The sequence below is a fragment of the Brachyhypopomus gauderio genome, chromosome 16 (assembly GCF_052324685.1).
Source record: "Brachyhypopomus gauderio isolate BG-103 chromosome 16, BGAUD_0.2, whole genome shotgun sequence".
NCBI classification, from domain to species: domain Eukaryota; kingdom Metazoa; phylum Chordata; class Actinopteri; order Gymnotiformes; family Hypopomidae; genus Brachyhypopomus; species Brachyhypopomus gauderio.
In genome coordinates, this window is record NC_135226.1 from 19,937,142 (window position 1) to 19,964,074 (window position 26,933).

The 26,933-nt window shown below is 44.4% G+C and overlaps 2 protein-coding genes across 5 annotated transcripts; one reads left to right on the plus strand and one right to left on the minus strand.

Annotated features, from left to right (window-relative positions):
- Positions 1-495: 495 nt before the first annotated feature.
- On the minus strand, positions 496-21,613 carry strn4 (striatin, calmodulin binding protein 4). Of its 2 annotated transcripts, none has more exons than XM_076976958.1 (18): positions 21,192-21,613; positions 17,364-17,467; positions 16,393-16,466; positions 16,105-16,180; positions 15,829-16,014; positions 15,345-15,519; positions 15,048-15,204; positions 13,185-13,280; positions 11,677-11,795; positions 11,297-11,472; positions 10,098-10,145; positions 9,823-9,944; positions 9,207-9,374; positions 7,916-8,056; positions 7,474-7,572; positions 4,071-4,157; positions 3,439-3,630; positions 496-3,236 (listed from the first exon to the last, which is right to left on the minus strand). In XM_076976958.1, the coding sequence occupies exons 1-17, from the start codon at positions 21,465-21,467 to the stop codon at positions 3,461-3,463; spliced, it is 2,274 nt and encodes a 757-aa protein (XP_076833073.1). In that variant the 5' UTR covers positions 21,468-21,613; the 3' UTR covers positions 496-3,236; positions 3,439-3,460. The 2 variants fall into 2 exon arrangements, with proteins under 2 accessions (XP_076833073.1, XP_076833074.1); XM_076976959.1 differs by lacking the exon at positions 21,192-21,613 and adding an exon at positions 21,003-21,155.
- fkrp (fukutin related protein) lies at positions 21,239-26,494 on the plus strand. Of its 3 annotated transcripts, none has more exons than XM_076976961.1 (2): positions 21,239-21,370; positions 23,455-26,494. In XM_076976961.1, the coding sequence occupies exon 2, from the start codon at positions 23,794-23,796 to the stop codon at positions 25,378-25,380; it is 1,587 nt and encodes a 528-aa protein (XP_076833076.1). In that variant the 5' UTR covers positions 21,239-21,370; positions 23,455-23,793; the 3' UTR covers positions 25,381-26,494. The 3 variants fall into 3 exon arrangements, with proteins under 3 accessions (XP_076833076.1, XP_076833075.1, XP_076833077.1); XM_076976960.1 differs by lacking the exon at positions 21,239-21,370 and adding an exon at positions 21,682-21,886; XM_076976962.1 differs by lacking the exon at positions 21,239-21,370 and adding an exon at positions 21,913-22,724.
- The last annotated feature ends 439 nt before the right edge of the window (positions 26,495-26,933 follow it).

A 26,933-nucleotide genomic window follows, 5' to 3' on the forward strand; every position in this document is an offset into this window, starting at 1 on the left:
TAGATAAAGTATTGGACAGTAAGTAGATTATGCGAGAGGCTAAGTGAATTTGCCTTGGTACTGTTATCCATCACAAAAAACAAAGCCCTGCTACTTAGACTTAAACAGTATAACTGTTTTCTTGTTTGCTTTTTAACACATTTCAATTAACTCTAAACTGACCACAATTTTTTTTTCAAAGGAAATGTGGTTTAATATAACTAATGGCTGTCTAACCTTTAACATGAATGTCTGCATACACTGGTTGGGGCTGTAACCACATTGTACAGACCTAATCTGATTATACAGGGGCAGGACAGTTCAGAAATTAGCCCTATATTTAAATCTTAAATATCTGGATTATGATAAAAAATTTGAAAAGCTGCAAATCTCTTTATATGTACTGGGAAAAAAGCCATTACACATTAATAACATCATGATCTTTTCCAAGTGGTCAAGAATAAAGAACAAAGACTTTGAATTGTATATACAAAACCATGTTTAATTGTTTTCTTTCTAAATAACAAAACAGAAGACCTGCATAGTAAATAAAATCAATAAAAAAAAAAAAAAAAAACAGAAATATATCATTGTATAATTTGATACAAGCTATAATGCAATTCAAAAATATATATAACAAAACAAAATAAATAAAAAGCAGGTCTTTATCCCTTGGAGTTAGAGAATAATGTTTGAATGCAGCTTAATATGATGCACTACATATCACACAGTGATAAACTGCCATAAAACCAAACCAACCCCCCCCAAAATCTTCAGCTTTTGCCTTGGACTGACGTTTTTTTCCCTTTGACATTCAGTTTTATCACCCCGTAGCTTTACAATGCTTTTCTCAATCACAAATACATCCTAAGGCTAAAAAAAAAACCACTTATGATACTATTGTCATCTTACACTGTAATACTTTTGCCATAATAATTATAATTCTAATTTAAAAACAAAATGAAGAAAATAAGGACAGCGTTTGCACATTGGCACGTTTATCAAATGGCAACTACCTTTTGTAATCTTTTCTTTACCACTCTTATTGATGAATCGTCACTTGGTAAGGAATGTGATTACTTTTGTAGCAGTTGAAAGGCTGGTCTGGGTTTCAAGGTACAGAATTAGGGGCTATAGAAACTATACACATCCATGCAGTCTGCCATGTATGGGAGAGACCCGGACGGTAAAAGACCTTGATGAAAACTGTGTGATCTGTGCCGATTTGCGCGTGTAGTGTTGGTATGAAGGCGATCTGTTAGTGTGCGGTAAAGTTACCTTCAACCGGCTGCAGTTTTGTGTTTAATATATGTTGATTGGACAACGTAACTCCCACCATCAATATGCACTAGTCACTATAGACATTATTACCATTGTACCCACACCAAGCAGTATGTTGTTTTTATTCACCATATACAAGATCAAAAGCTTGAGCTCAATATCTTCCCTAAAAGTCATAAAAGGTCAGAAGTTCAGTCTCTGTTGGGAAGGACCGTTTCAGGATGGCTCAGTGACGCCAAAGTCTCCCGGGGACCGTGACTGACGCTCGTGGAAACTGCTCTTTCCATCGCTCGTGTGGCTAGTCTTCTTCTACCACTGAAAACGGAACCACTCAAAGTTCAAACGTATGGTCAGCACCTGTCGGTCTGGGCTGCTCAGTCTCAGGCTAAAGGTACTGCGTGCCAAAATCTGATTACCCCCTGCCCCAAATTTCCATCTCTCCTAGTGTTTCTCTCTCATCACAGGGGAACGATCAGACACGGGCCACTGCCTGTTCCGTCCTTTCCTCCACCCTGTCAGGAGCCCCTGGGGCCTTTTTCCTCATTCCGGGAAAGAGACCTGCAACTCGAGCACCTGAACACATACGACTCACCTGAGCACCTGAACACATACGACTCTGAAACTGTGCTCAACAGTCTCACGAACTGAACAATGTATCTGCCTCCGAGAACCTTTTTTTGTTTTTTTTTTTTTTTTGCTTTTTGTTAAATAAAGTGAATGATTCCACCTCCTTATTACCCTGTTCCAATATCAGTATTCTCCAGAGTGCCCACGGCAGCTCTGATATGATTTGATTCCCTCACTAAAGTATACTCAAACACATTTATATATTAAAAAACACACACGACAACATTGCACCAGTCGATGTTCTGAAACCCAGCTGTCATTCTGAAGTGGCAGAAAAGTGAGCAAAGGCAGGTTTATAGTAGGAGTCCTTCTCCTCCACGAACACCTCCCTCTCCTCCACCAACACCTCCACGAACACCTCCCTCTCCTCCACGAACACCTCCAACACCTCCACGAACACCAAGAGTTCCCTGATTCAGAAGTGGTTAGCACCAAGATTTTTGTGGTTAGCAAAGATTTTGGACACAGCAGGCTAATTACAGCACATACTTCGGCAGTGTCTTATATACATAATTTATTTCCCACACCTGGTTAGCCAACAGGTGCTTGCTCTGGAAAGTTCTTTCACTTACTGATACAAAACACGGGAGTCACTCACCAACTGAACACTACAGATCATGTGACCACCAGTGCGGGTATGAATGGTAATGATGTAACCCCCCCCCCCCCCCCCCCCCCCCCCTACAATCATACATACGTACACACATTCATACGTGCATGCATGTGCTTCATGCACACACACATGCGAGGACACAAGCACAGCAAAACGTGAGCTACAGGCCGTAGTGGATGACGAGGAGATGAACACTGAAATTCTAATGCTTTGTGTGCGCAGCGAAACCAGCTGTCAATTTTCACTGTACATGTGGGAAAAAAAATTTGCTACCTGTCTTTGGAATGAAACGCACCGTTTGCCCATATAACTAGGCAAAAGGTGGATGTAGGAATATTACAAATAAGGACCTTAAAATCTGTGTTACATTGTGCAACTTAAGAGGTGTCCTACATGAGCAGTAAATACCTGTCCCAAATCTGGCATCAGAATGGAAATGATTACGTTAGCATGAGGCTGTGTGTCCATCCGTCCGCAGTGGACCAGCCCCCCTAGGCCATAAAAAGTCCGGCGTAGAAAAAGGCAATGCAATTGTGATCAATGAAATCTAAACAAGTAGGAAAAGCATTAGTATTCCAAAACAGTATGATGAATAGGAAGGAATAATGTTCAGTCAAGTTCGATGCCTCTTACACAGGCAGTGAGGTGCTGTTTCTGCCATGTATGTGTAATGTGTGGGATTAGGAAAATTGGCTTTGAGCTTCTCGGTTGTGGTCCAGCGGTGGAGGTGTGTCCCCTGAGGACATGGAGAAGACGTGGAGGAATACAGAAGGTAGGGGAGGAGAGAAACAGGGAAGGAAGGGTGTAACTCTTCTGGCAGTATTTGTACAGCGCTTACATGCAAACATCTCAAACAAGACGATCCTTTATCCCGTCGTTACATACACGCACGTCTTGTTAAGCCCCGTGCGTATGTGGGGGGAGAGCTCAGCGCTAACCGGTGAAGATGAGGAGAAGCGTTCAGACGAAGATCTTGGCGAGGGCGTCGGCCCCGGCACTGGCGATGAAGGGCTGAGCCGGGTGGAACGCCACGTCGTGGATGGCCTCGTCGTGCTTCTTCCGGTGGGCCGTGATCTCCTGAACGCACGTGCGATTATCCAGCATCCACAAACGAACAGAGCAGTCGTGACCTGAGGGGCGGAGACAAACGAAGAAATGCAACATGGGAAAGATACACTGAGCCTATTTGTATGTGAGTGACATGCAAGTGGAGAACAGACAGTGGGGATAGTGTTACCCTGGGAGTGAGGGTGTGGCTAACCTTATTTTGACTATTTTCTTTAGGAAACTCTGATATAGCACAAGTATTCATTTTAGGACATTACAAATGAATATATTTAATGATAAATAATGAGTAGTAATCCACTATTACTAACATCTAAGACATTTCTGGTGTGGAGTTATCAATAATGCTGAAGCTCAAATGAAAGTGGTTATTGAAACACGGTGGATATTTGCTCTGCTGTATTGTAATGTGTGTTTCAGGATCCTGGAACTGATAATGGATATTTGAACCAGTTAAATGGAGAGGGGAGGGGGTGTGTAAACGAGTGTGTGTTTGTGTACGCACTGCCAGAGATGAGGTAAGTGCCCTTAGGGTCCGTGGTGAGGCAGGTTACTGCATCCAAGTGGGCCACCATAGAGTGAATCACTTTCCCTGTAGCAAAGCAAGACAAAAGAGAGTGTGAATAAAACTGAAAATATCAACTATTTTAAATTTCCATCCAAATACTGAATTTAACTTAAGTGACAGGTTTAAATAAATATGTGCGTGTAGCTTAAAAATAATAATAATAATAATGGCATATAACTAGGGTTATAAAATACTGACATATGGCTAGAATTATGAAATGCTGATCTACAATTTTGACAAGATGACAAGAACATTGTCATCATTGCAATGTTACCACAAAGGAAACCACTGCTCTCTAATGAGAAAATGAGGTCACTGCACACCAACATCCCAACACCAAAACCCAGTGTTGGCAGGCGTTTAGTGGTGGTGGGAGTGTCATCCTGGAAGGAGTATATTGGTAGAAAGAGTGTAATTCTGTAGGGTGGAGAACACTGGAGTCAGTATGATGGTGCAGGGGGAATACTGGTGGAGATCAACTTGAGACCTGATCTTGCTCCTCCACCTTAACACTGCTGCTTTACTGCTTAACACCCTACATACCCTGCCTAAATACCCTACATTAACACCCTACATACCCTGCCTAAATACCCTACATTAACACCCTACAGACCCTGCCTAAATACCCCACCTTAACACCCTACAGACCCTGCCTAAATACCCTACATTAACACCCTACATACCCTGCCTAAATACCCCACCTTAATACCCTACAGACCCTGGCTCAATACCCTACATTAACACCCTACATACCCTGCCTAAATACCCCACCTTAACACCCTACATACCCTGCCTAAATACCCTACATTAACACCCTACAGACCCTGCCTAAATACCCTACATTAACACCCTACAGACCCTGGCTCAATACCCCACCTTAATACCATACCCTACAGACCCTGGCTCAATACCCGACCTTAGCACCCCACATACCCTGCCTAAATACCCTACATTAACACCCTACAGACCCTGCCTAAATACCCTACATTAACACCCTACAGACCCTGTCTAAATACCCTACATTAACACCCTACAGACACTGCCTAAATACCCTACATTACCACCCTACAGACCCTGCCTAAATACCCTACATTACCACCCTACAGACCCTGCCTAAATACCCTAACTCAGTGGTTCCCAAAGTGGGGGGCGCGCCCCCTAGGTGGGGTGCGGAGCTTGAAAGTAAAACGTGCACATGTGTCAATATTAGGGATGCACAGATTCCGATATTAATATCTGAAAAAATTCTAGAACGGGTATCGGGGACAATGTGACCGATCCATAAAAACAGATCTATTCAGTCTAATTCTATGCTTGTATTGCTTGCTTTTCGGAGTTAGTTCAACCTTGTCTACGGCAGAAAGCTAAAAAAACAATATTCCAAACGCGCGCTCAACTCGCTCCCTTAAAGAGACAGTACACATATTTCTGGCTGTTACATGCTTTGTGCTCTGCGTGATGTCTGCGCTTGCAAACTAGCAGCACAGGTATAGCTGTTTCTCTTATTTCATCTCCTTATTTATTTAAAATTATATTTAGAAATCTTGAACCATTTAAAAGGTTTCTTGTAGTTTATTTTTTTTTTATGTTTGACCAAAGTTGTGAACCTATTGTTTTTGTAAGTTTTCAACACATCCCTAGTCAATATGGGGGGGGGGGCAAAAATATTCTCATCTACTAAAGGGGGGCACGGCAGAAAAAGTTTGAGAACCACTGCCCTAACTTACCGCCCTACAGACCCTGCCTAAATACCCTAACTTACCGCCCTACAGACCCTACCTAAATACCCTAACTTACCGCCCTACAGACCCTGCCTAAATACCCTAACTTACCGCCCTACAGACTGTACCAACTACTTCTACTATATGATACCAGGTGGACCAAACTAACTTGCACTACTGTCTGTCTAATAAAAAAATAAATAAATAACATGGAACATTGTTCCATTTTATCAAACTCATACCAAACCATCGTGTCCAAACTGTGCCGTGAATATAACCATCATTTCTGTGTACGGTTGCTCTCATCACTGACACACATGCTTCATTAAGGGGTTTCAGACGGATCTCTTCACTGGAAGAGTTGTTTTGGTTTTGAAGGATGGTTTTGAATGTGGGCCGAAATTACTTTCTATTTCAAAGTCAGATTATATTAGATTATACAGATTATATTTTAATCTTACATGGCAGCCTATTTTTCTTCAACTGTCCTTTCATTATTGTTCCTTTTTTATTTTGAAACCTCAATTGTTTCTACAGCTCTAGTTTTGAAAAGAGATCAGATTTTCACCCTTTAAGGAAGCACCTTCCAATATTTAGCAGAGTTACCCTTTTTCTTATAAAAAACCTCAGAAATATATTTTTTTAAGGTTCCACTGTGAGTGCTGATAATGGCAAGAATTAAGTGTTTTTTCTTGTCTGTATACAGGCAAATACGATTTGGGAAATAATGAATGTTCCTACACAAATGCATCTGTACTCAAACATCTCACTTCTCCCTTACACACACACACACACACACACACACACACACACACACACACACACACACACACACACACACACACACACACAAGGCTGGAAGATACTGGTAGGGGTGGTAGGGGAAATAAACAAGAGAAGAACAATGTTGGAAACACAACACATGTAGAAGTGGCGACTTGCGAGGACACCATGTTTGGAGCTCTGATGGCTTATCACATCAGAAGATTATTTTAAGTTTTGTTGATCATTGTGGACTTTAAGTTTAATCTACAAGAAGATTCATACAGATGGAGAGATCTGCCATGATGTATTTATGATTGACAGTACACAATATTTTAAAAATATTGTTAATAAATGGATACAGGAGGGAGACAAAGACAATAATTACATGGATGTTTATTTTTGGTTTTGAGGAGCAAATATTTTGTAAAAACTTTTTTTTTGTTTTATTATCTCAGCAATTTTTCATGTGCTGTCTAATATTTTTGGTATTGAATAAGGGACCACATGTAAGTAAGTCTTTGGACTTGGGTTATCGCTGACTGTTACTGCTTCTATTACAAGCACCACGTGGTATGCAGTGTGGATGTTTGTGTAAAATATGAAATGGTGTAAATCAAATCAAATGGAAATGATGCAGTTGTAATTTGAAAACAAAAAAGCTACACGTATTTCATATATGGATATTGCAATAAGTTAAACCCCATTAGTGAATCCATTGAGATGACAGAGACTATTCAATCTTATTTTGTATTAAAAAAGCTGATTTTAAAAAACTGCTGTGATATTAATTTTGCATTCATTCATTACTGTGATCATGACTGACAAACTAGATATTGTGGAGCCCCCACACCCACCTGTCTTGTTGTCCATGTAACGGATAGTGCGGTTCTCATGTGCAGTAATAGAGATGGGCTGGGAGGGATGACTGACCACGCGGTTAATCAGATCACTGCCTGCAGAGGGGACACACACACACACACACATCACATCAGGGCCAACGTGCACACTTTTCATTCTGCAGGATATCAAACAGTCGGTTGTTCTCTTTGTTATACACACACAGAGCACTGCCTGTAAGACCAAACCTTCTTCATGAAAGATTTATAACACATGCTGTAAACGAAAAAAAAGATGCATTGTTCTCCTTCTCTGCTTATATGTCTTATATGAATCTCGTGCCCTACATACACTGTTGAAAATGTACTTCTAATATCACAGCGGACAGCGTTGTCACCGTGCCAATGATCAGATCTAAAACACAGACGTTGGTACATAAAGTGGCTCGGCGCTGCTCACCGTCTCTGGTCTGCGTCTCCAGGACCATGATGCTCTGCTCCGCGTTGAGGTCGTAGAGGACTGTCTCGCCCCTGTCGAAAGACACCACCGCCTGGGACAGGTCAGCATTCCCGAAGGCGATGGAGGTGGGGGTGCCGTGCTCTAAAACACACCACGCCTCGCGATTAGTCAGCTTGAATACGACAAGGTACGTTTATTATTAAAAATAGGTGCATAAATTACATTTACAGCACTGTCATGGATTAACAACCATCACCAAGTAACTAATAATCACAGGGAACAAGGTGAAACTTGTGAAATGTTGTGGTGAACAGCTGTAGGTGGGTGAATGAATGGTTTGTTTTACTTTTTTCCTTTGCCAGGAGTCTCCCGTTGTATTTTAGGGTTTTGCTCCATTCCAAGTTAACAAAGGCTAAATCACAGAGTTCTTCTTTGATAGTAATACTCTTTCTTGTATATTAGCAATCCGATCTCACATTTTGCAGTTTTCTTTGTGAGTGTGACCATCTATTTCTTTGTGAATCTATTAATTTAACTTAATACATTAAGGATAGTTTTTGTTCCACGACTTATACAGTACAGTTCAACAAGTCTTAATTGCTGGTGTGGTAAACAACACCAACAGTTTGTACCAATCACTTGACTTTCTACCCATGATGTTAAGTCGAATAACAGCACATTCTCATAGGGTTTGAATTTGCGTGTGTGATGGGTTTAGCTCGGCACTGTGTACACACCACTATATTAAACTATATTAAACCTGTGCAGGAAATGACAAGAAACGGAACTCACTGTGTGTTGTAGGTGAATCTTCTGTGTTCTGAACAATTTTTACACAACATATTTGATCTAATTGTTTACTTTTCATTTGCTTTTTTGAATTTCGTCCTGTCAATCTTTGTAACAGCAATCCACCAATCACTGTGTGCCACGGATGGCCAGTTGGCGGATTTATCGCTAACAAGCGGGCTTCCGTCTCACACTAGACACTTTGTTCTTGTTGCACCTGCTGACCTGAGATCAGATGGACATGTAACATTCTCTTTTAATTATATGGCACGTTGCAGTCCCCCAATACGCACACCAGAGGGGACAGTGGCAAGGAAAAGGTGTAAGGAGCAAACTCTAAAGGGAGGAGCCAATCCCAAAGGGAGGAGCTAATTAAAGACCGCTCCCCCTCAATTAAGTGCCACTGACCACTACCGCCCACCTGCCTCTATGCACGCAAAAATGTCTTTTTCCTTCCTCATCTTAATAAAGCATTAAGATGCTCTCTCTCACACACACACACCTTTCTCTTTGTTGAAGACAGATATGCAGGGCGTGGAGCTCTGTGGATCCCAGATGCGTACGGTTCCGTCTGCTGAGCAGGACGCCAGGCGTTTTAGGGACGTGGAATAGGCCAGATCCCAAACGGAGTCCTCGTGTCCCAACAACACACTGCTCTCAACACCAGGGTCTGTCGTACACACACAGACTCAATGTCTACCAGGCATATGAAAGGAAGTGGGTTGTTAACAAAAACACACCTAAAGCACCCTCTACTGGTAGAGGATACAAAGAACAGTAGACCTACTCATAAGACCTTAGGCAGTAAACAACACACACAAATGTTATGAAGCTGTTATAACTGAGCTCCCAGTGTTCATAGTGTGAAAATATACAATTTGGACATCTGAATGGACAGGTCAACAGCTGGACAGGTGAATAGCTAGACAGGTGGTGGTTTACGAGTCATTTCATGTCAGGTGTAAGTCCTGTTCTGAGTTCCCAAAGTCTCATAGGTCATAGGATGAAGAGGCAGACAGAGTCAAGCTGGAGTGTTAATGAACGACGCACCAGCCTCTACAACACCGTGTCTGTGTTAGTAAAGAATACAGAGGAAGAGACGCATTCCTGCTACTTGCCATAGTTGTCATAAGGGTCCACATTAAGATCGGGAATTTTCCAACCACGCACACTTCCGTCCAGACCAGCGCTGAAGCAGGTCTCCCCATCCTCCCCCATGGCTAGAGAGAGGACTGCTCCGCTACACACACACACACACACACACACACACACACACACACACACACACACACACACACACACGTTTCTATTACTACACTCATGAATGCTTAATGTAACCCGGTCTCCGCTAGGCTAGCGCTAACACAACCCTAGCCCTGACTCCATCGCTCACCTGTGGGCTCGGAATGTGTAAATAGGCTCAACGTCCAGCGCTGCGTTCCTAGCAATGACAAGAAAACAGAAAAGGTTAAAGGTCATATACAATAGGTGACGCTTGTGCTGCCTGTGGGCTTTCTTACCAACTTGGGAAGGAGTCTTCAGAAGACGCTGAACCAGAATCCAGTTTAAATTATCATGAACATTAAAGGACCGCATGCAGGGAAGCAGGAAGTGCAAACCAAATACCACCAAGTGTCAAATGTGGCAACTGTTCAACTATTATTTTAACAATACATTTTAAAGAGCTGGGATGGACTGCTCATAGATGGTTATAGAGACAATAAATTCCTTTTTTCCCCCCATTATTGACATGCTAATTAAATAAATGTTGCATCCCCCCCCCCCCCCATCAGATCTCTTAACTGACATATGCTAATGAGTTTGTCAACAGAAACATACTTTCCATTTTAGACAGCGCTGACACAACCCACAATGAGACAACAGTAACCAAGACAGCGTTCTTTCCAATTAATCATTAAAGATTTTAAAAAGTGTTCTCAACATCGTCAACTGCGCTCTCAAACTTCTACTTACATTATGCTACCACACATTATATAGTCAATAATCTTGCTCTCAAAAAAACATCTTAGACATTAACAATAACTTCAACAAGGAAACTACCCACAAAGGTTTTAAAAAGCTGTCATCTTGCCTTCCTGAAATAAAGTAATCTCAACTGCTCCATTTTCAACAATTAGAGACCATTTTCAAATATTCCCTTCCTAGGCAAAACCATTCAAAGTGTGGTATCCAGTTCCAATAGATCATTACACTTCCAATATCTTTAATGGGGCGTGCCTGTCTGGCTTTCTGACTCTCCATAGCACAAAAACAGCACTTTAAAAAGATTTTTCAAGATGCACGTCTGTAAGACTTGTTTTCTTTTGAACATCTTGGCACCCTTTCTGATGCATTTGACCACAGAAGTCTAATTTAATTGACTACATTTCGTTTCCAGCTCTGTGAATGTTATGTTGTTCTTGGAACTTGTTCACCCAAGCGGTTTGACCTTTTCTTGCAGTAGCGTGTACAGCAGTCTTCACTGTCAGAAAATAAATGCTTCTTGCACATTAGCTGGACAAACTAGACTTAATTCCCAATGGCATGATTCCATACTGCAGTCAACACAAGGTCTGGGGAGTGAGCGCTCACTTTTTAGAGTGCATGGCCTTGTTCAAGTTCCATAGCTTCAGCGTGCCGTCCTCGGACGCCGTCAGTAGCACAGCCTGACTGGGGTGAAAGGTCAACGCTCGGATAGCATCGAAGTGGCTGCGCAGTGTGAAGCGTGGATTCCAGGTCTTCTTGAACTCCTCTCGACTGTCCTGTAGCTGTAGGAGACGGAGGAGAAGTCAGCAGAGAACACCGACAGGAAAGAGAGAATTTACTGTATAGGGTAGAAATACTGTTCACACAAAATCATTTTCACCTGAGAACTGCATAACACAGAAGCATGTGCGTGTAGTCATATATGCTTCATAAAGCACACACAAAGGGTAATTTCAACTAAACGAAAGCATGTGAACAGTACTCACATCAATCGTAAGGTCATTGTCGTTAGCAACAGTGAGGTCGGCCAGTTCACCGAGGTTTATATCTCCTCCTCCGACTGCATCCAGTATGAAGACATCAGAGGAGAACCCCAGAGTGCCCCCTACAGGGCAGGAAGAGTGTGGTATTACACATGAAATACCGGCATCAGGATTCCACTGTGTCTACGTGGTGGACAGATGAGGTTTATTTAAAGAAGTGTGTTATTAAACTGTCTGCATACTCCCATTCCTTCATTTAACTATTTGTGGTCCTTATGATGGTGCTACTTCATCATAAAAATTATTTCATTTCAACAGTTGTCCATAGATTTTCATTACAAGTGTGTATTTCTTAATGCCTGGTCCTTTGGAACTACTGGGAAATACATTAAACCTATTTGTCAGATTAACAGATTATTGTGATAATCAACCATAACATCTCAAAGATCAACATGAGGTAAGCAGAAGTGGTCACGATGTTCACCCGCTTCTCCGAGCCGTCACACCTTGACAATCTTGAATTTTATTCACTTTAACCTGTGCGTGTCGGGAGAGAAATGTACTGCTCCAACACACCTGACCCTACACCAGACCAGTGGTCAAATAGTCAGCAGATGCTCTGAAGTGGGTGTGTCCACGTCAGAGTTTGAAGGTGATAAATAACAGCTAAGAAGGAGCAGACACCCCAATAAAGAGGCGTTCTAGTCCAGAGAGTATTTATCCATATGACGATAGACATCCTCCCTGAGACCCAAGACCTCGAAGTTACTTGCACCATGTTCAACCAGGCAAGCTATCGGTACCATAAGCAGGTAAAGACCAGTAAGAAGTACGGTCAGACTGCTAAAGAGCAGAGATGACATGCATTCACAAAGAGAGCACTGTGGTCTCCTGAAATGCCACCGCATACGTCTGATGCTACTGGACTGTTAATTTGAGACATCCTAAATCCTCTGAGAGAAAGTAGAGTCATCTTCTGAGATCAGGGAGGTCGTGGAGGTCATGTGATTATACTGATATTCGTGAAACCACCTCTGGATATGCTTTAGCAGTGTCGCTATTGCATGTAGGTATTGTACTGAAAAGCGGTGCTAATGGTCAGGACAAACAGGCAATAACTGTTGTATTAGCAGGGCTGGTCCAGCAGATGGCGCTCACATGCCTTCAGTAAGCACCACTGACTTTCACCAGGAAGGAGCTTGTATATGTTCAGTACAAGTAGGTAGAGTGTGTATATATACATTATACATACTATAAGTAGGTAGAGTATATACACACCATCTCTAACCTTATAGGTACATCAAATCAACACCTCTAACACCACAGGTGACTTTCCAAATGCAATTTATTTCAAGGTAAATAACATTTTTCATGTGGTGTTTCCGTTATTTTGTCCATATGTATACATTATTAATGCAGTTCAGAAATATTAAGACAGAAGCAACTAGCATGCAGTCAGTTTCTTTAAGAGGTTGGTTGCTAAGCGACCTGCGCAGGTGGGAGGGGCTTACCTTCACCGGAGCGACACTGGCCCGGGATAGAGGGGGGTGGCGATGGTTTGGGGGGGAAATCTGACATCATGCCTTGTAATTTGTTCCTGCGGTTCTCTGAGTGAGTACAGAAAAAGACAATTCAGTACATACACACACATAGGCACAATGCAAAACACAAACAATGACCAAATAACTTGGATAAACCCTAGGACCCTTACTCCCTAGGACCCTTACTCCCTAGGACCCTTACTCCCTAGGACCCTTACTCCCTAGAACCCTTACTCCCTAGGACCCTTACTCCCTAGGACCCTTACTCCCTAGGACCCTTACTCCCTAGGACCCTTACTCCCTAGGACCCTTACTCCCTAGGACCCTTACTCCCTAGGACCCTTACTCCCTAGGACCCTTACTCCCTAGAACCCTTACTCCCTAGGACCCTTACTCCCTAGGACCCTTACTCCCTAGAACCCTTACTCCCTAGGACCCTTACTCCCTAGGACCCTTACTCCCTAGGACCCTTACTCCCTAGGACCCTTACTCCCTAGGACCCTTACTCCCTAGAACCCTTACTCCCTAGAACCCTTACTCCCTAGAACCCTTACTCCCTAGAACCCTTACTCCCTAGAACCCTTACTCCCTAGGACCCTTACTCCCTAGAACCCTTACTCCCTAGAACTACTCATGTTCTACTATTCTGCTTTTTCTGTTGTTCCCTACATACTATAATGGAGGGGGGGGGGGGGTGTCAACAGAGCAGGAAGCAACAAACAAAAGAATGGATGTGGGGCAGGAGACCAAACACACACACACTACCTAACTAGCAAACCACACACTGCCTACAATTTATACGTACATATTTATAACTAACATTTACAGATATATTTACTAACATTTACAGTCACAAGCGCAAATGCAAACACACACACACACACACACACACACACACACACACACACACACACACACAGTACTCCAGGACATTCATAAACAATAATTATAAGGTTAAAAACACCAATTCCAGCAGATTAGATGAGTAATATTAAGTTTGCTAGCCATGAATTAGATTGATTACATTAATTATCAATCTAAAATAAAACCAGAGTGATTAGTACTTGGTCGCAAGACGTGCAACCCAAAGACATCACCAGTCTCTGGGCATCTCCCGGGCTAACGCTCAAGCCTCCTAAATACAGCTTTGCTCCAGTCAGCCCTCAGTGTTCAAACGCTCAGCAGGGTCCCGGAGAAAAGGCTTGACCTTTTAACAACGCTCCACATTCTGACCCTGCCAAGCGCCACTGGTGCTAATTATAGGGCGTCTTGCTCGAACTGGCCTGCTTCAGATCACGGCACAGCAGTTCAGGGGGTTTAAGGACTGTGACCTGTGCTACTAAGGGCCATTTGATGTGTTTGAGACCCTCAGAAAACTGACATTTTCAGTTACTGTCACACCGCATTGCCCAGCCTGAGTTTTAGATCACAAATAAACACCATTCCACTGCCAAATACCACTACTGGAATACAGTGGTGTCCCGTAGGTTCACAGGTGTTTGATCGGTGAGGCGTGGCCCACAGTACATTCTCCACACATCAGGGCTCACACGACATCACGCCAGCGTCCTGACAGAAGTCCTTTAATAACTCCTCCCAGGTCTTCTTAAATAACAACGTGCATTATTACTATCCCACTTTAGCCGTCATTCACGCAAACACCCAGGGGGATCGTAAGCGTTCACCTGTTTACCTATTTATTAACCTCTTCATCCGAAACTGTATGCATAAAAAGGGCTGTGATGTCAAAACTGACGACGTAGTCGTGTGCTCTCGGCCTAAACGATACCGGAAGCAACCGGAACGCGTGGGAGTTGTGGAGAAACGTTGTACCTAATTCACGGCCGTCTCCTGACACACGCGCTTCTCCTGCCCCCTCGGCCTCCTCTCCCGAGCCCAGGAAATCAAACTCATTGAGTGCATCTTCCGAGTCATCTTCATCATCTTCATCCTCAGGGTCTAGGTCTGCAGACATGGGCTCACCACCCATCTACACACAAAAGCGCCGTTCAGCTGAGTGCTTTGCTTTGTTATCCGTTAACAGACACATGTATATATGCTGAGAGCATGCTACTCGGGCACGTCTGTATTTGAAAACTTCACTGAATTGTTTTTTTGTGTTCTTTTAACCTTTCCACGGGACTTCTTATTCTTTCGTGGTCCATCAATGCAATCTGTGGCAATGCCCTGGAAGTCATCCTCTTCATCACTGTCATCGTCGTCATCCTCGCAACTGTGCAGGAAGGGAATCTTATCCAGGACCGAGCCGCCCATCCGCTCTTTAGAACCCTCTTTCCCAGCATTCCTGTTATTCATACAGTAAAAACACAGGAAGTACTTCAGTTTGCTTATTTTTACAGTGGAAGTCAGAAACACATATCCGCACTAACAAAACAAATGTGCAATCAATAAAGTCACAGCAACGCCAGAGCTGATTCAAACTCGACACATGTATTCGGCTAAACAGTGTATATGAACATGTACTTTATTTCACAGAGCTGGTTAGGGATTGATAAAACATCTGAGGCTCTTAGAAATGTTTCTTTGAAGACTTATTCCGAACAAATTATCTGTAGAAACATTTGAAAATTTGTGAATGCTGACAGACTCCCACCTCTTGATCTGCTCCTCTATCTGGCGTACGAGCAGAGACTCTCCCCCAGCGAGGGGTTCTGGTTCGGGGTGAGGCTCACCCACCAGTGGCCCGTTCACTTCAGGGCTGCTCCGGCCCAGCAGAGACCTGACCCGTTTAGAACGCATGTCTAGGATGGTGTCGGAGTAGCCCACCTCTTCAAGGTACCTGGAAATCGTACAGACACATTTAGCGAGTCGGTAAAGATGACCCGAGTTGACCTGGACGGGAAAAGACGGAGAGACGGGGGGTACGGACTTGCGCAATAACTGACGTCCCTCCTTCCAGGACATTTGACTGGGCGGCTCGTCCACTTCTGCTGGCCCGTTGGGAACTGAAGGACAAGGAGGGTGTCGGTCACACAGATTATATAATCCAGTGACGGAACACTGGGTCAGAATGCTGGACATAAACATACAGCAAAGCACATCACTTCACTGGCATTACTAACAGAACAATGACTGTATCTATTAATCCGTTAATTTAGAGATTATAAGACATTTTAACATTTGTGCAGCACGTATGTATCTTAACATGAAGTGTTACTTGGTTCATTCTCCTCTGACTTCTTCTCTGCTGGGCTCTGGTCAGTGCCTGTCTTCAGCTTCTGATATTTGGCTCTAGTGACACAAAACAGAGAGTGGGAGAGAGGAAATGAGGGAGAAAGAGAGAGGAAGAGAGTGAGAGAGACAAAGAATCCTGTAGTATTCATTCAGTAATTTGTGTTCTTAAACGTTTTGTAAATTGGAGCTTCATCTAAACTTAATCTTGACAGAATGGGCCAATCTGAACAGAGGGGACCTGCTTGTTGCTTCATGATGATCACAGCACCAAAGTTTAGCCGCTTTGCTTAGCAATAAAAATCTCAGCCATAGTAATCTCAGCCACACCAATCTCACTCAGCACGTTTGAGTCAAATAAAAACTGACAAGCATAGGACCTCCACTGAAATGCTGCATTCATGTTCTCCTGTAATTGTGATTGTTTTGTAAATGGTTTTTATACACGTTAATAACTACTTGCACACAAATACGACACAGACAGCCCGGCTCTGAAGGCGAGAGCTCTGGTATCGGAGACTCCTGCTTTGGTACCGCTACTCTACGGTTTGACCGTATCGCAATCATCGAGTATTTGCTGCTGCAATAATTCTAATTTCGAAGTCAGTCGTGATGGTTGGGGGATGAAATCTTGGGAAAAACGTAGCCTGCACTCTACAGCTGTGAAGTGTGGCGAACGTAATCTGTCGATTGGGGGGGTGGTGGTGGGCGAACGCATTTGGGCGTCTGCTACCTGTTTGTTGTTGCCATAAAGGCAATCCCCAGCATCGTCTTGAGATCGCGGTGCGCAAAATAGATAGCCCGCTATTTGAGTATGGGGGTCCTAGAGTGTAAAAACTACTGGAGCGTATGACTAGTGCCACGGCTGTTTGAGTGAGCTGGTCATATGATGGAGACATGGGGCTGAGCGTGGTGTGGTGGAGTGACTCCACCGCGGTTACTCCGATTTGTGCATACCTCTCCTGCTTGAGGGCGTACTCCAACATCTTGATCCGCCTCACCAGATCCTGCTTCATATTCTCCTGACCTTTCCTCTCGCCCTGCAGGAACGCCACCTGAGCCTGGGACCAGGAGCCAGAGGAACAGAAGAACATTAGGAGGAGGAAAATATGGTGCAGATGTCAGGACTAGGACATTAACCCCAGGCTTGCTCGTTAAGGACGTTAACCCCAGGGCTTGCTCGTTAAGGACGTTAACCCCAGGGCTTGGTCCCCCACAATTCCCCCTGTGGAATCTGTCTGAATGACGACAAAACATATAATGGTGGACAAGACATCCCTACATGTGGAAAAATGCAGTCAGTTTATTTTAACCAGTGAACATCACTTCGTAGAAGCATTCAATTAGTATGATGAAAAGCACTTAATTATATACAAAGACAAGAAAGTCATTATGAATTCAATTAGGCAAACAAATAATCTACTCTACGTTTCTCTGCTAGAAGACACAGTTGAGGCCTAGACCTCATTAGCATGTAACAAATTAGCAGTCCATCGACAAGAATAGCAGCAAAACTAACACCCCCCCCCCCCCCCTCTGGAATGGTGTAAACCTGCAGATTTCTGCTCATTTATCACAACTTTGACTTATTCATTTACCTATAATTTTATGCAAATTCCAGATAGTCTGTCTCCTTATTTTAAAGACCTTTTTTCTCTCATTCATTCAACTTTTTAAATATTTTCCAATATTAATATACAATACTTTATCCAACCCTTTATAGTATGTATATATAAAATAATAGGCTAAGTATTCTGGAATTTATTTAAATGCAGACTATTTACAACTCTTAAGACTATATATTTAAACAATACATTGTACAGCCAATTTTCAAAAATGAAACATCATTATGATTTATATAGCACCCTTCCCATGCTCAAAGTCACTTACTGTTCTGAAAACAAAGACAATAAACACCTTAACAAAAGACAGGACTAATACACACAATGAACTGTATTCACAGGAGCAGTGGCGGTTTAGTAAGCACAGGTGAGACATCTGCGTGGTTTTAAATGAGGGTAGGAAAGAGGGGTCATGGACTGATATTGGTACTGAAATCCAATGTTCTAAGGCAACCACACATAATGAGACCACCTGCAGTAGTCAGGTCAGGCCCATGAGCTTGCAGAACACCTCGGGTCTGCTGAGGGTGAGGGTGCAAGATGGGACACGTCAACAAACCAGCTCAGACAGGTCACCACTACTGCGGATGACTTTGAATGTGATCAGAAGCTGCTTGAACTGAACACAGTAAGGAACAGGCGGCCAGTGAAGACTGTGGGGGAGGTGAGATGGTTCTCCTAGTGTAAGGATGCCAACCACCGTATTCTCAACATGCTGGAACAAATATTGTACTTCACATACTAGGACTATTGCTCTGCTTTTAAATATTGACAAAATTACCCTATTTACATTCTCATCTCATTACCTGTGGGTGCATGTCACTAGTGGAGTGTCACAATTGTTTTAATTATTGTATATAGTTTATAGAATAGAATTGTCCTCCAACTCTACTCTTTTAATTTATCAAATCATATTTATTCTGGAGATGCTGCATCAGAAACTTTCCCCCACAGGGATCGATAAAGGAATCTTACATCTAAGGATGCACAGTCTCTGCATCAATATGTCATTGTCACACTGGCATTTGGTTTACTGATGTTAAAAAAGGCTGCAGAGCATTGTTATCAGTATTGGAGGAATATAATGGAGCCACACAGCAGTGTCCCTCGCCCGACTCACAGCCGTCTGGGGAAGTGCTACGATGAACCTGCAGCTCCTTGTGTTTCTGTTTCATACGTCAACACGGCCCCGCACCAAATCACAAACCACTCAGCCCAGGTCTGAGGCTCGGCCTACCTGGAAGGTCTTAGTGCAACTAGCTGACAAGCGTTTAAGGACAAGAGTTGACCCAAAATCGGCTGAGCACAAGTTAACTGCTGAAATCCAAAAAAGAACGTATAATAACCTCTCAGGTTAATGGAGGTTAAAAGGTTATTCAGTTATAGTAGAGTGTAATTCAAACTTATAATAGGGTGTAATTGGATGTTACTGTAGGTTATAATTGAGAGTTATAGTATAATGTAATTCAAAGTTTGGTATAATTTTAAGTTATAGGAGAGTGTAATTCAAAGTTATAGGAGAGTGTAATTCAAAGTTATGCAAACACCCTAGTAAGCATGACTTCCTGTGACCAAGAACTGTGTCAAGGACACCTATTCAGTCCTTTATCACATGTGTCTCTCTCTGCCCCTTTGAGAGAGACCGTCAAGTAGAACATCCTATCTTTCTGGGACAGAGATGTGTAGGTGCGTTAGTGTGTGCAAGACCATATGTCTATTTGAAATTGTTTCATAACTGCCGTAATGGTGGTTGTGAAGCCGTGGTCTTAATGTTTAGCTGGAATGAGAGCGAGACAGTCGGGTATGGTCATTTGCTTATACGGACTATAAGGATAAACTCTGCCGATAAACTCTAGCTTCTGCCTTGTGCCCCAGTTCACGGATGATGAGGGTGACTAATGTCACATCTACTGTAGACCTTCACAAGTCTCAACCGCCTTAGTGCCCATTAAACAGATACAAAAGTCAACAGCAGCACAATGCCTGAGACAGCCGACTTTTACAGAAATCTACACCTCCTCCCTCCTCCTGAAAACACAGAGCTACCTTTACCTACAGCTGGAGTTAGTGCTTGGTGTGTGTGTGTGGCTAGTTGCCCAACGTCCCACAGGCAGTTGTGGGCCAGGGCAGATACAGAGGAACAGAAACCGAGCTGGCCTCTTTAATTAGAGCATCAGACTTAAAGGGTTTAAAAATGTCTAATTAAAGGTTTTCATACGCTCTGCTTCTTTGGGGCTGGGTTTCTTGTTTGTTTCTATTCCTGTAACTTTGAGCGTCGTATACAGAATGTATGTGCAGCTAAAGCGATGAGCAATCTAAAGATGTCCAACCCAGGTGTGATAACGGGTGGGTGCTTCATCCTCGTTACGTGGGAGAAGAACCACTGGTTGCTCCAGACGTACTCCGTTACGGTACCGACGTTAAAAAGGCTATTTTGCGCTTTCAAACGCGGTTATACAGTCGCGTTATATCTACACGGTGGATAACGAGGTATACGGTACACACGGGCTGGTTAACTTCGCACTTTTCCTCCCACAACCTCTAAACCAGCTCGTCTCTGAGGTAATTTAACGGACCCGGGCGGGATGAGACGGACGCGAGCAACACGAACTTTAACCCACACAAACTCGTCTCCAGTCTCACACGGCGACAATATATTAGAGATATAAGTAGAAAGATAGCGAGAAATGGTTCAAGAGTAGTCGGAACCGAAGCGAAGGCGGGACACGGGCGGTAGGTGGGCTGTTCGGTACCGTGAGACGGCGGCGTACTGTGGTCTAGTGCCGCTGTAGATACATGTTTGTGTCCATGTTACCTCACGGTCGGGTTATTCATTATAAAGGGACACCCCTCTCTCTCTCTCTCTCTCTCTCTCTCTCTCTCTCTCTCTCTCTCTCTCTCTTTCTCTCGTGTCCCAGGTTTCGTTATTTATTATAAAGAGACACTTCTATCTCTCTCTCTCTCTCTCTCTCACCTCTCCCTCTCCAGTGTCCCAGGTTTCGGGCCTGCTGTCGGGCCTGGGTGAACACGACCCTCACAGGACCGAACAGGTCTCCGAGCCTGGTCCACCGTGCCGGGTCAACACCTCGGTGTCTACACTGATAAACGTCTCCGGTGTAGAGGACACGAAAGTTCCCGGATCAAACACGAAGACGCGCGTTACCCTGAGTTCGTCCCGCTCGGCCTCCCAGCGGTACTTCTCCGCCTGGAACCGGCCCCACTCGTACTGGATGAAGTGTAAGATCCCGGGCAGCGACAGGCCCGGTTCGTCGTCCTGCTCTTCCCGTGGCTGTGAGGATCCAGGCGGCGCCGCCGCTGCTGCTGCTGGGCTCGCCGGACACGGTACCGTCTTGGGCCCGTTCGGGTTTCGCGCAGCCCCGCCGCCCGCTGTGTTCTGATTCGTCCCGCCGCCCATCCCGCCGGACCGTTCCGCCTCCATTATAGCGCAGGGGGGAGAGAAAACACCCGGAGTCAGAAGAACAGGCCCGTCTCCGCCGTCCCGGTACTGCTCGAACCGTCTTCCGTCTTCTTCCTCGCCACTCGAACGGCGACGGTGCCAAATAGTGCTCCCCTCCCTGCAGGAATCTCAGCCGTGTGGCCTTCCTGCTTCCCATCAGCGCGCCCCGCCAGGACGCTTCCTGCCATATTGTGAGATCCGCTACGCTTCCTGCCTGCTCGTTTCCGGGACGGAACAGCTACAATGTAACGGGCTCGGTGTGCGCGTGCGGCTACAGTGTAACGGGCTCGGTGTGCGCGTGCGGCTACAGCGTAACGGGCACGGTGTGCGCGTGCGGCTACAGTGTAACGGGCTCGGTGTGCGCGTGCGGCTACAGTGTAACGGGCTCGGTGTACAGACGGGTAACTATACGGTTAAACTGTTACATGTTTGCGCCAATACGACGTCTGCGTCTCTCTGTGTACGTGTGCGCTTCGTACAGTCAGTATAAGCATCTCGGCTGCGTGTGTTATTTCGCTTGTATGGCGGGCATTTAGAGGCGCAATCCGTAAATGTTTGCTACTTAATTATAGTGAATTGTAAAATATTGACTAGAGAGAAATATATTCAGCCTTTGTGTTTATACGTGGGTGAAATATCCTTACCTATAGCCTACCGTTTATAATCAGGAGTCAACTCCATGACCAGAGTACCTGTTAATTTATCAGCAATGCTCCACGCCAAATCTTTTAAATGAGTTTTAATTTAATTATTCTTTAATAGTCCACTCTCTAATAGGTGGCAAGCAGAATAATCGGAACAATAATGTATCTGTATTATCTGAAATATGTAGTTTATGGGTCATATATGTACAATGGAATAGAGCATATAGACCAGGGGTTCTTAACCTGGGGGTCGCGACCCCCCTGGGGGTCGCGACGTACTTCCAAGGGGGTCGCGAATGTGACACAAAATAAGGTGTTTTCTGAGTTAAATGTGCGACGAATCAGGTTCGGAGCTAAATTTTGTTGTTCTTTACTCAGCCTGGACAAGCGTAGCCACAACGTGCATGCGCGAACCTGAATCAAGACTCAGAATGAGGCAGGTTGATTCAGTAAAGTTTATTGAATCAAACTGCCTCATTGTGGCTCCGCTCGTCCAGGCTGGATTAACATGGAGCGTTTTGTAGAACGTCGAACTGAAAGTGGGGATGCAAAACGCCCACTTCCAGGAACTTCAGAACAGAAAAAAACGAAGAAAGTGAGAAAATATGAAAAGTACTTAGAATATGGATTTACGCAGACAAGCGAAGGAGGGGATGCACGACCGCAGTGTGTTCAGGGTTGCCAACATTTCAAGATCGCTTGGAGTGAGATTTGAACCTGGAGGGGGTGGCGAGTGTAAATTGTTACCGGGCGGGTGTACAATGGACACAAATTAAGTGTTATATCGCGATCGATCGATCACCGGTGATTGGTGCCAGAGCGAACTAGTAACTCATTGAATCATAGATATGGATCAGAGGTAAATAAACTAGTTTTTTTTCGCCGTGAGAAATCGGATGTGTGGCGTGAGAGCGTGTGAAAATAGTCAAATTCGTGTGTCTCAGGCTCAATGCGTGAGAGTTGGCAACCCTGGTGTCTTGTTTGTGGCGAAGTGCTAGCCAAGGAAAGTCTCAGGCCCTCCAAGTTGCTACGCCATTTGCAGACGAAGCATTCGAGTTTGCAATCAAAAGCTGTGGAGTGTTTAGAACGTAAACGGGGGGGGGGGGGGGTCGCGAAATTTACCGGAGCCTAAAAGGGGGTCGCACAGTGAAAAAGGTTAAGAACCCCTGATATAGACTGTTGTAGTGCAGTAGATGTACTGGGTTTTATGTCATTTGTAATACATCATTAGTTTTCAAAAGAAAGAACACTTTCATTTACCACATCTTGTTTTGTTCTGATTTAAAGCTCTTAGTGATTATCAAATGTGTATGTATGTTTTCCAGTGAGTTCAGTGATGTCCAGGACGTGCCATGTGATCCAGGGATCCTCAGATGCCTCCTGAGAAGGACTTCAGAACCACAGCAAGGATATGAAACCTCCTTCTGTGATGAGCTCTCTTAACGATTGTGTCTGAAGCGGGTTTTTTGTGCCCTTAAAAAGAAAATATGAATGTGACTAACTTCTCAGTAGTTGGAAATATCTAATATTTTGGACAGCGTGCGTTTGGAGCATAATGTCGACACTCAGAAGAACAGCAGCACAGATAAATTTACTTCAAGAACGCGCATAAAGCACATGGGGCGTCTGTTGCATTATACAAGCGCGAAACCGTTGTAGTCACAATGCGAATCAGTTTTTGCCAGGCTTTGCTAACGGGAGCCATTGTGCTGAACTTGCTGATTCTTTATTATGTGTCTCGGGCCCAGCAGCAGATGATGGAGAAGCGGCAGGGGCAGGGGAAGGGATTTAAGAAAGCGTCCCTGACCGCGTCCGGTGTGGTGGCTGCGGGTGGTCTGGCTGGGGGTCTGGCAGGGGCTAACCGTGAGATCAGCACACGGACTCCTCGTCTGACCGTCCTCCTGCGCGAGTTCGAAGACTTCGAGAACTACGTGGGCGATGTCGCGCGCTCGTTTTTACGGCAGAGGCCGGAGGTGCCGTTTCTGGTCGTGGCGGATTCGCTGCCTTACCCTCCGCTGACTCTGCCCGAGAACGTCCGTCTGCTGGTGCTGTCTCCCAGCCCCGATCAGCCTCCCCAAGCGCATCGCCCCGAATTCCACGTGCAGACCGAGTTTGTGCTGCTGGTTCCCGACGGGGTGGAGCTGGATCACGGCCGGCAGCTGGAGAGGCTTGTCCGGGAACTGGAGGGCGAGGGCGGTGGGGCCGTCCGACTGGTCGCAGCCCCGGTGCTGAGCCGTACGGCCGTCCAGTGTTTGCACCTGCACGTGAACCTGAAGGAGTGGACCGCCGCGTATTCCTTAGCGCCGCTGGGAAGCAGCGGCAGCGTGTGCACGGCCCTGCAAGGCGACGCCGTTTTCCTCATCCGCACCGAGGACCTGTTTAACCTGTCGCTCCCGTTAGCCCGCCCCCTCATGTCCGCGTTGTTCATCCAGACGGCGCTGCGCGGCTGGAAAGTGAAGCTGCTTGAGGGGACGTCGTTCTCGGCCAGCCACCGCCCCCTCTTCAGCTCCGCCCACAACCAGTGGAAGTCGGACAGCCGTCTGAAGGAGGCAGCCAGCCAGCTCATGCGAAACTTTGGCCTGAAGCGTCTGGTGTGGCCGGACGGAAGGGACCAGTGGTTTGGCTGTAGCAAGGAGACGGTGCGGTGCTTTGGCACGGTGCACGATGCCACGCCCGAGTACCTGTACCTGGACCGCTGGACTCCGCCCTGCTGCTTGCGTGCCCTGCGGGAGACGACAAAGTACGTTATCCACATCCTCGAGAGTTCGGGGGTGCGCTACTGGCTGGAAGGGGGTAGCCTTTTGGGGGCGGCCAGACATCAGGACATCATCCCTTGGGACTATGACGTTGATTTGGGTATCTACCTGGAGGACGTACCGAAATGTGAGTATCTGAAGAACTTGGACTCTGGGTCACTAGTGGATGCTAATGGTTATGTGTGGGAGCGAGCGATAGAGGGAGACTTCTACCGCATACAGTACAGTGAAGCCAACCACCTGCACGTGGACCTGTGGCCTTTCTACCCCCGCAACGGGGTCATGACTAAGGATACGTGGACCGAGCACAAACAGGACGTGGAGTTCCCCGAACACTTCCTCCAGCCTTTGGTGCCCATGACGTTCGCTGGCATCACAGCTTACGGACCCAACAATCACCGCTCGTTCCTGGAGCTCAAATTTGGGGAAGGGGTGATTGAGAACCCAGAGTATCCCAACCCTGCCAAGAAAAGGCTGGACAGGAGTCTGCAGTGAGGCCCGGGCCCGCGGACCAGCTACTGAACTTTGGAGTTGTATTTTAAAGGCTTCAAACGTGAAGTTTGTCTCTTGAGTCTTTGCCACAACAGACATCAGGGGTGTTGTTACTCTGCTCAGTTGTGTGAAATGCTCAAGAGCATTTTGAAAATGTTAAGCAGGTACAGAACGAACGTCGAGTGAATTGTTTTTCACTGCTTGTAATCGTGTGTCCACAGGTTTTACAAAACTGCACAAATATGTAATCAAATCAGACAGAAGTGTCTGGTTTTAAGTGATCGGAAAGCAATAGAGAGTCTTCTTTCTCTCTGAGCAAGAAGAAAGTTTAAGGTGCTTTGTATTAGCACATTGGTCAAGCGGCAAGCTTAATGTGTACACAGTTCAAGTAACAGATTGGTGGTTGTGAATATACTAAATTTTAGAAACCTTTTAACATTTTATTAAATTATTTTTACTGTAGGCCTGAAATAACCAACTGAAAGCTGCTTATTAAACTTGAAAAGAAAGAAAATTGACAGTTCGTTTGAAGGAGTTGTTTACATGTACTACTGATTTTTGCACATCTTTGTTCATGATTTGATTTTCAAAGTAATTTCATTTGATCTTCCATTTGGGTTATTTAGTATCATATGTTACTAGGCAACTAGGTTTTTAATGAAAACCAGCAATCCCTAAATATTACTGCTACCGATTGTGCATAAAGCTTTAATTTAAAGATGCCATCATTGCCATTCGTTTTTCTATATTTATTTGAAAGGAGTTTAACGTTATGTGCAATGGAATGTCATGTGAATTCTTAGATGTGAAAATTCATAGTTGAATGCAACTAAATAGGTTTTCTTATGTGCATTTTCTCATGTGCCATTCATATCTATGAATTTATATTTCTATAAATCTGAATTTTGGTCAGAAATTGTTTGAAACATTTGAAAAAACATTGTTTTTGTTCCTTTATTTTAGGAACTTACATTGTAGCTTAGAGTCCTTTGAAGGGAACGACTGACACAATAAAAGGTGATAAAAAGAATTCAACTCAGTCAACGTTGCAATGTTTCAGGTTGACCAGCAGGTGGGAGCAAAGGCAGAAGAATAAAAACCATCGCCTTCATGGATTTGAATAGTACATTTAAGTGGTTGTTTTGGTAATAATGTGTGATGTGATCAAAAATTAAGTGATATTTCCTCTTCCAACAATATTTTGTCATGTGATTCATGTTATTGTAGTTCCCATTGTTATATAACTAATTAGTCCATGTCAATGGCCATTATTTCTGAACAAGGAGGATCCGGTTTCTTTTCTCCATTCCAAAACTGAATAATGCATTAGTGTAACTCAATTACGAGTCTATTATTAACCTAACCTGTACGTGGATCTCGGGTACACCTGTCTTACAGGTGGAGTCTTAAAGTGTTTGATGCCACGTGTCGGCATGCACAATTAACACAAGCATTCCTTGTGTGTGTGTGTGTGTGTGTGTGTGTGTGAGTGAAAGTTGTTCATAAATTATGGAAAAGTTTATATTGAAATTTTAAATAGCACTGCATTTCAGTCT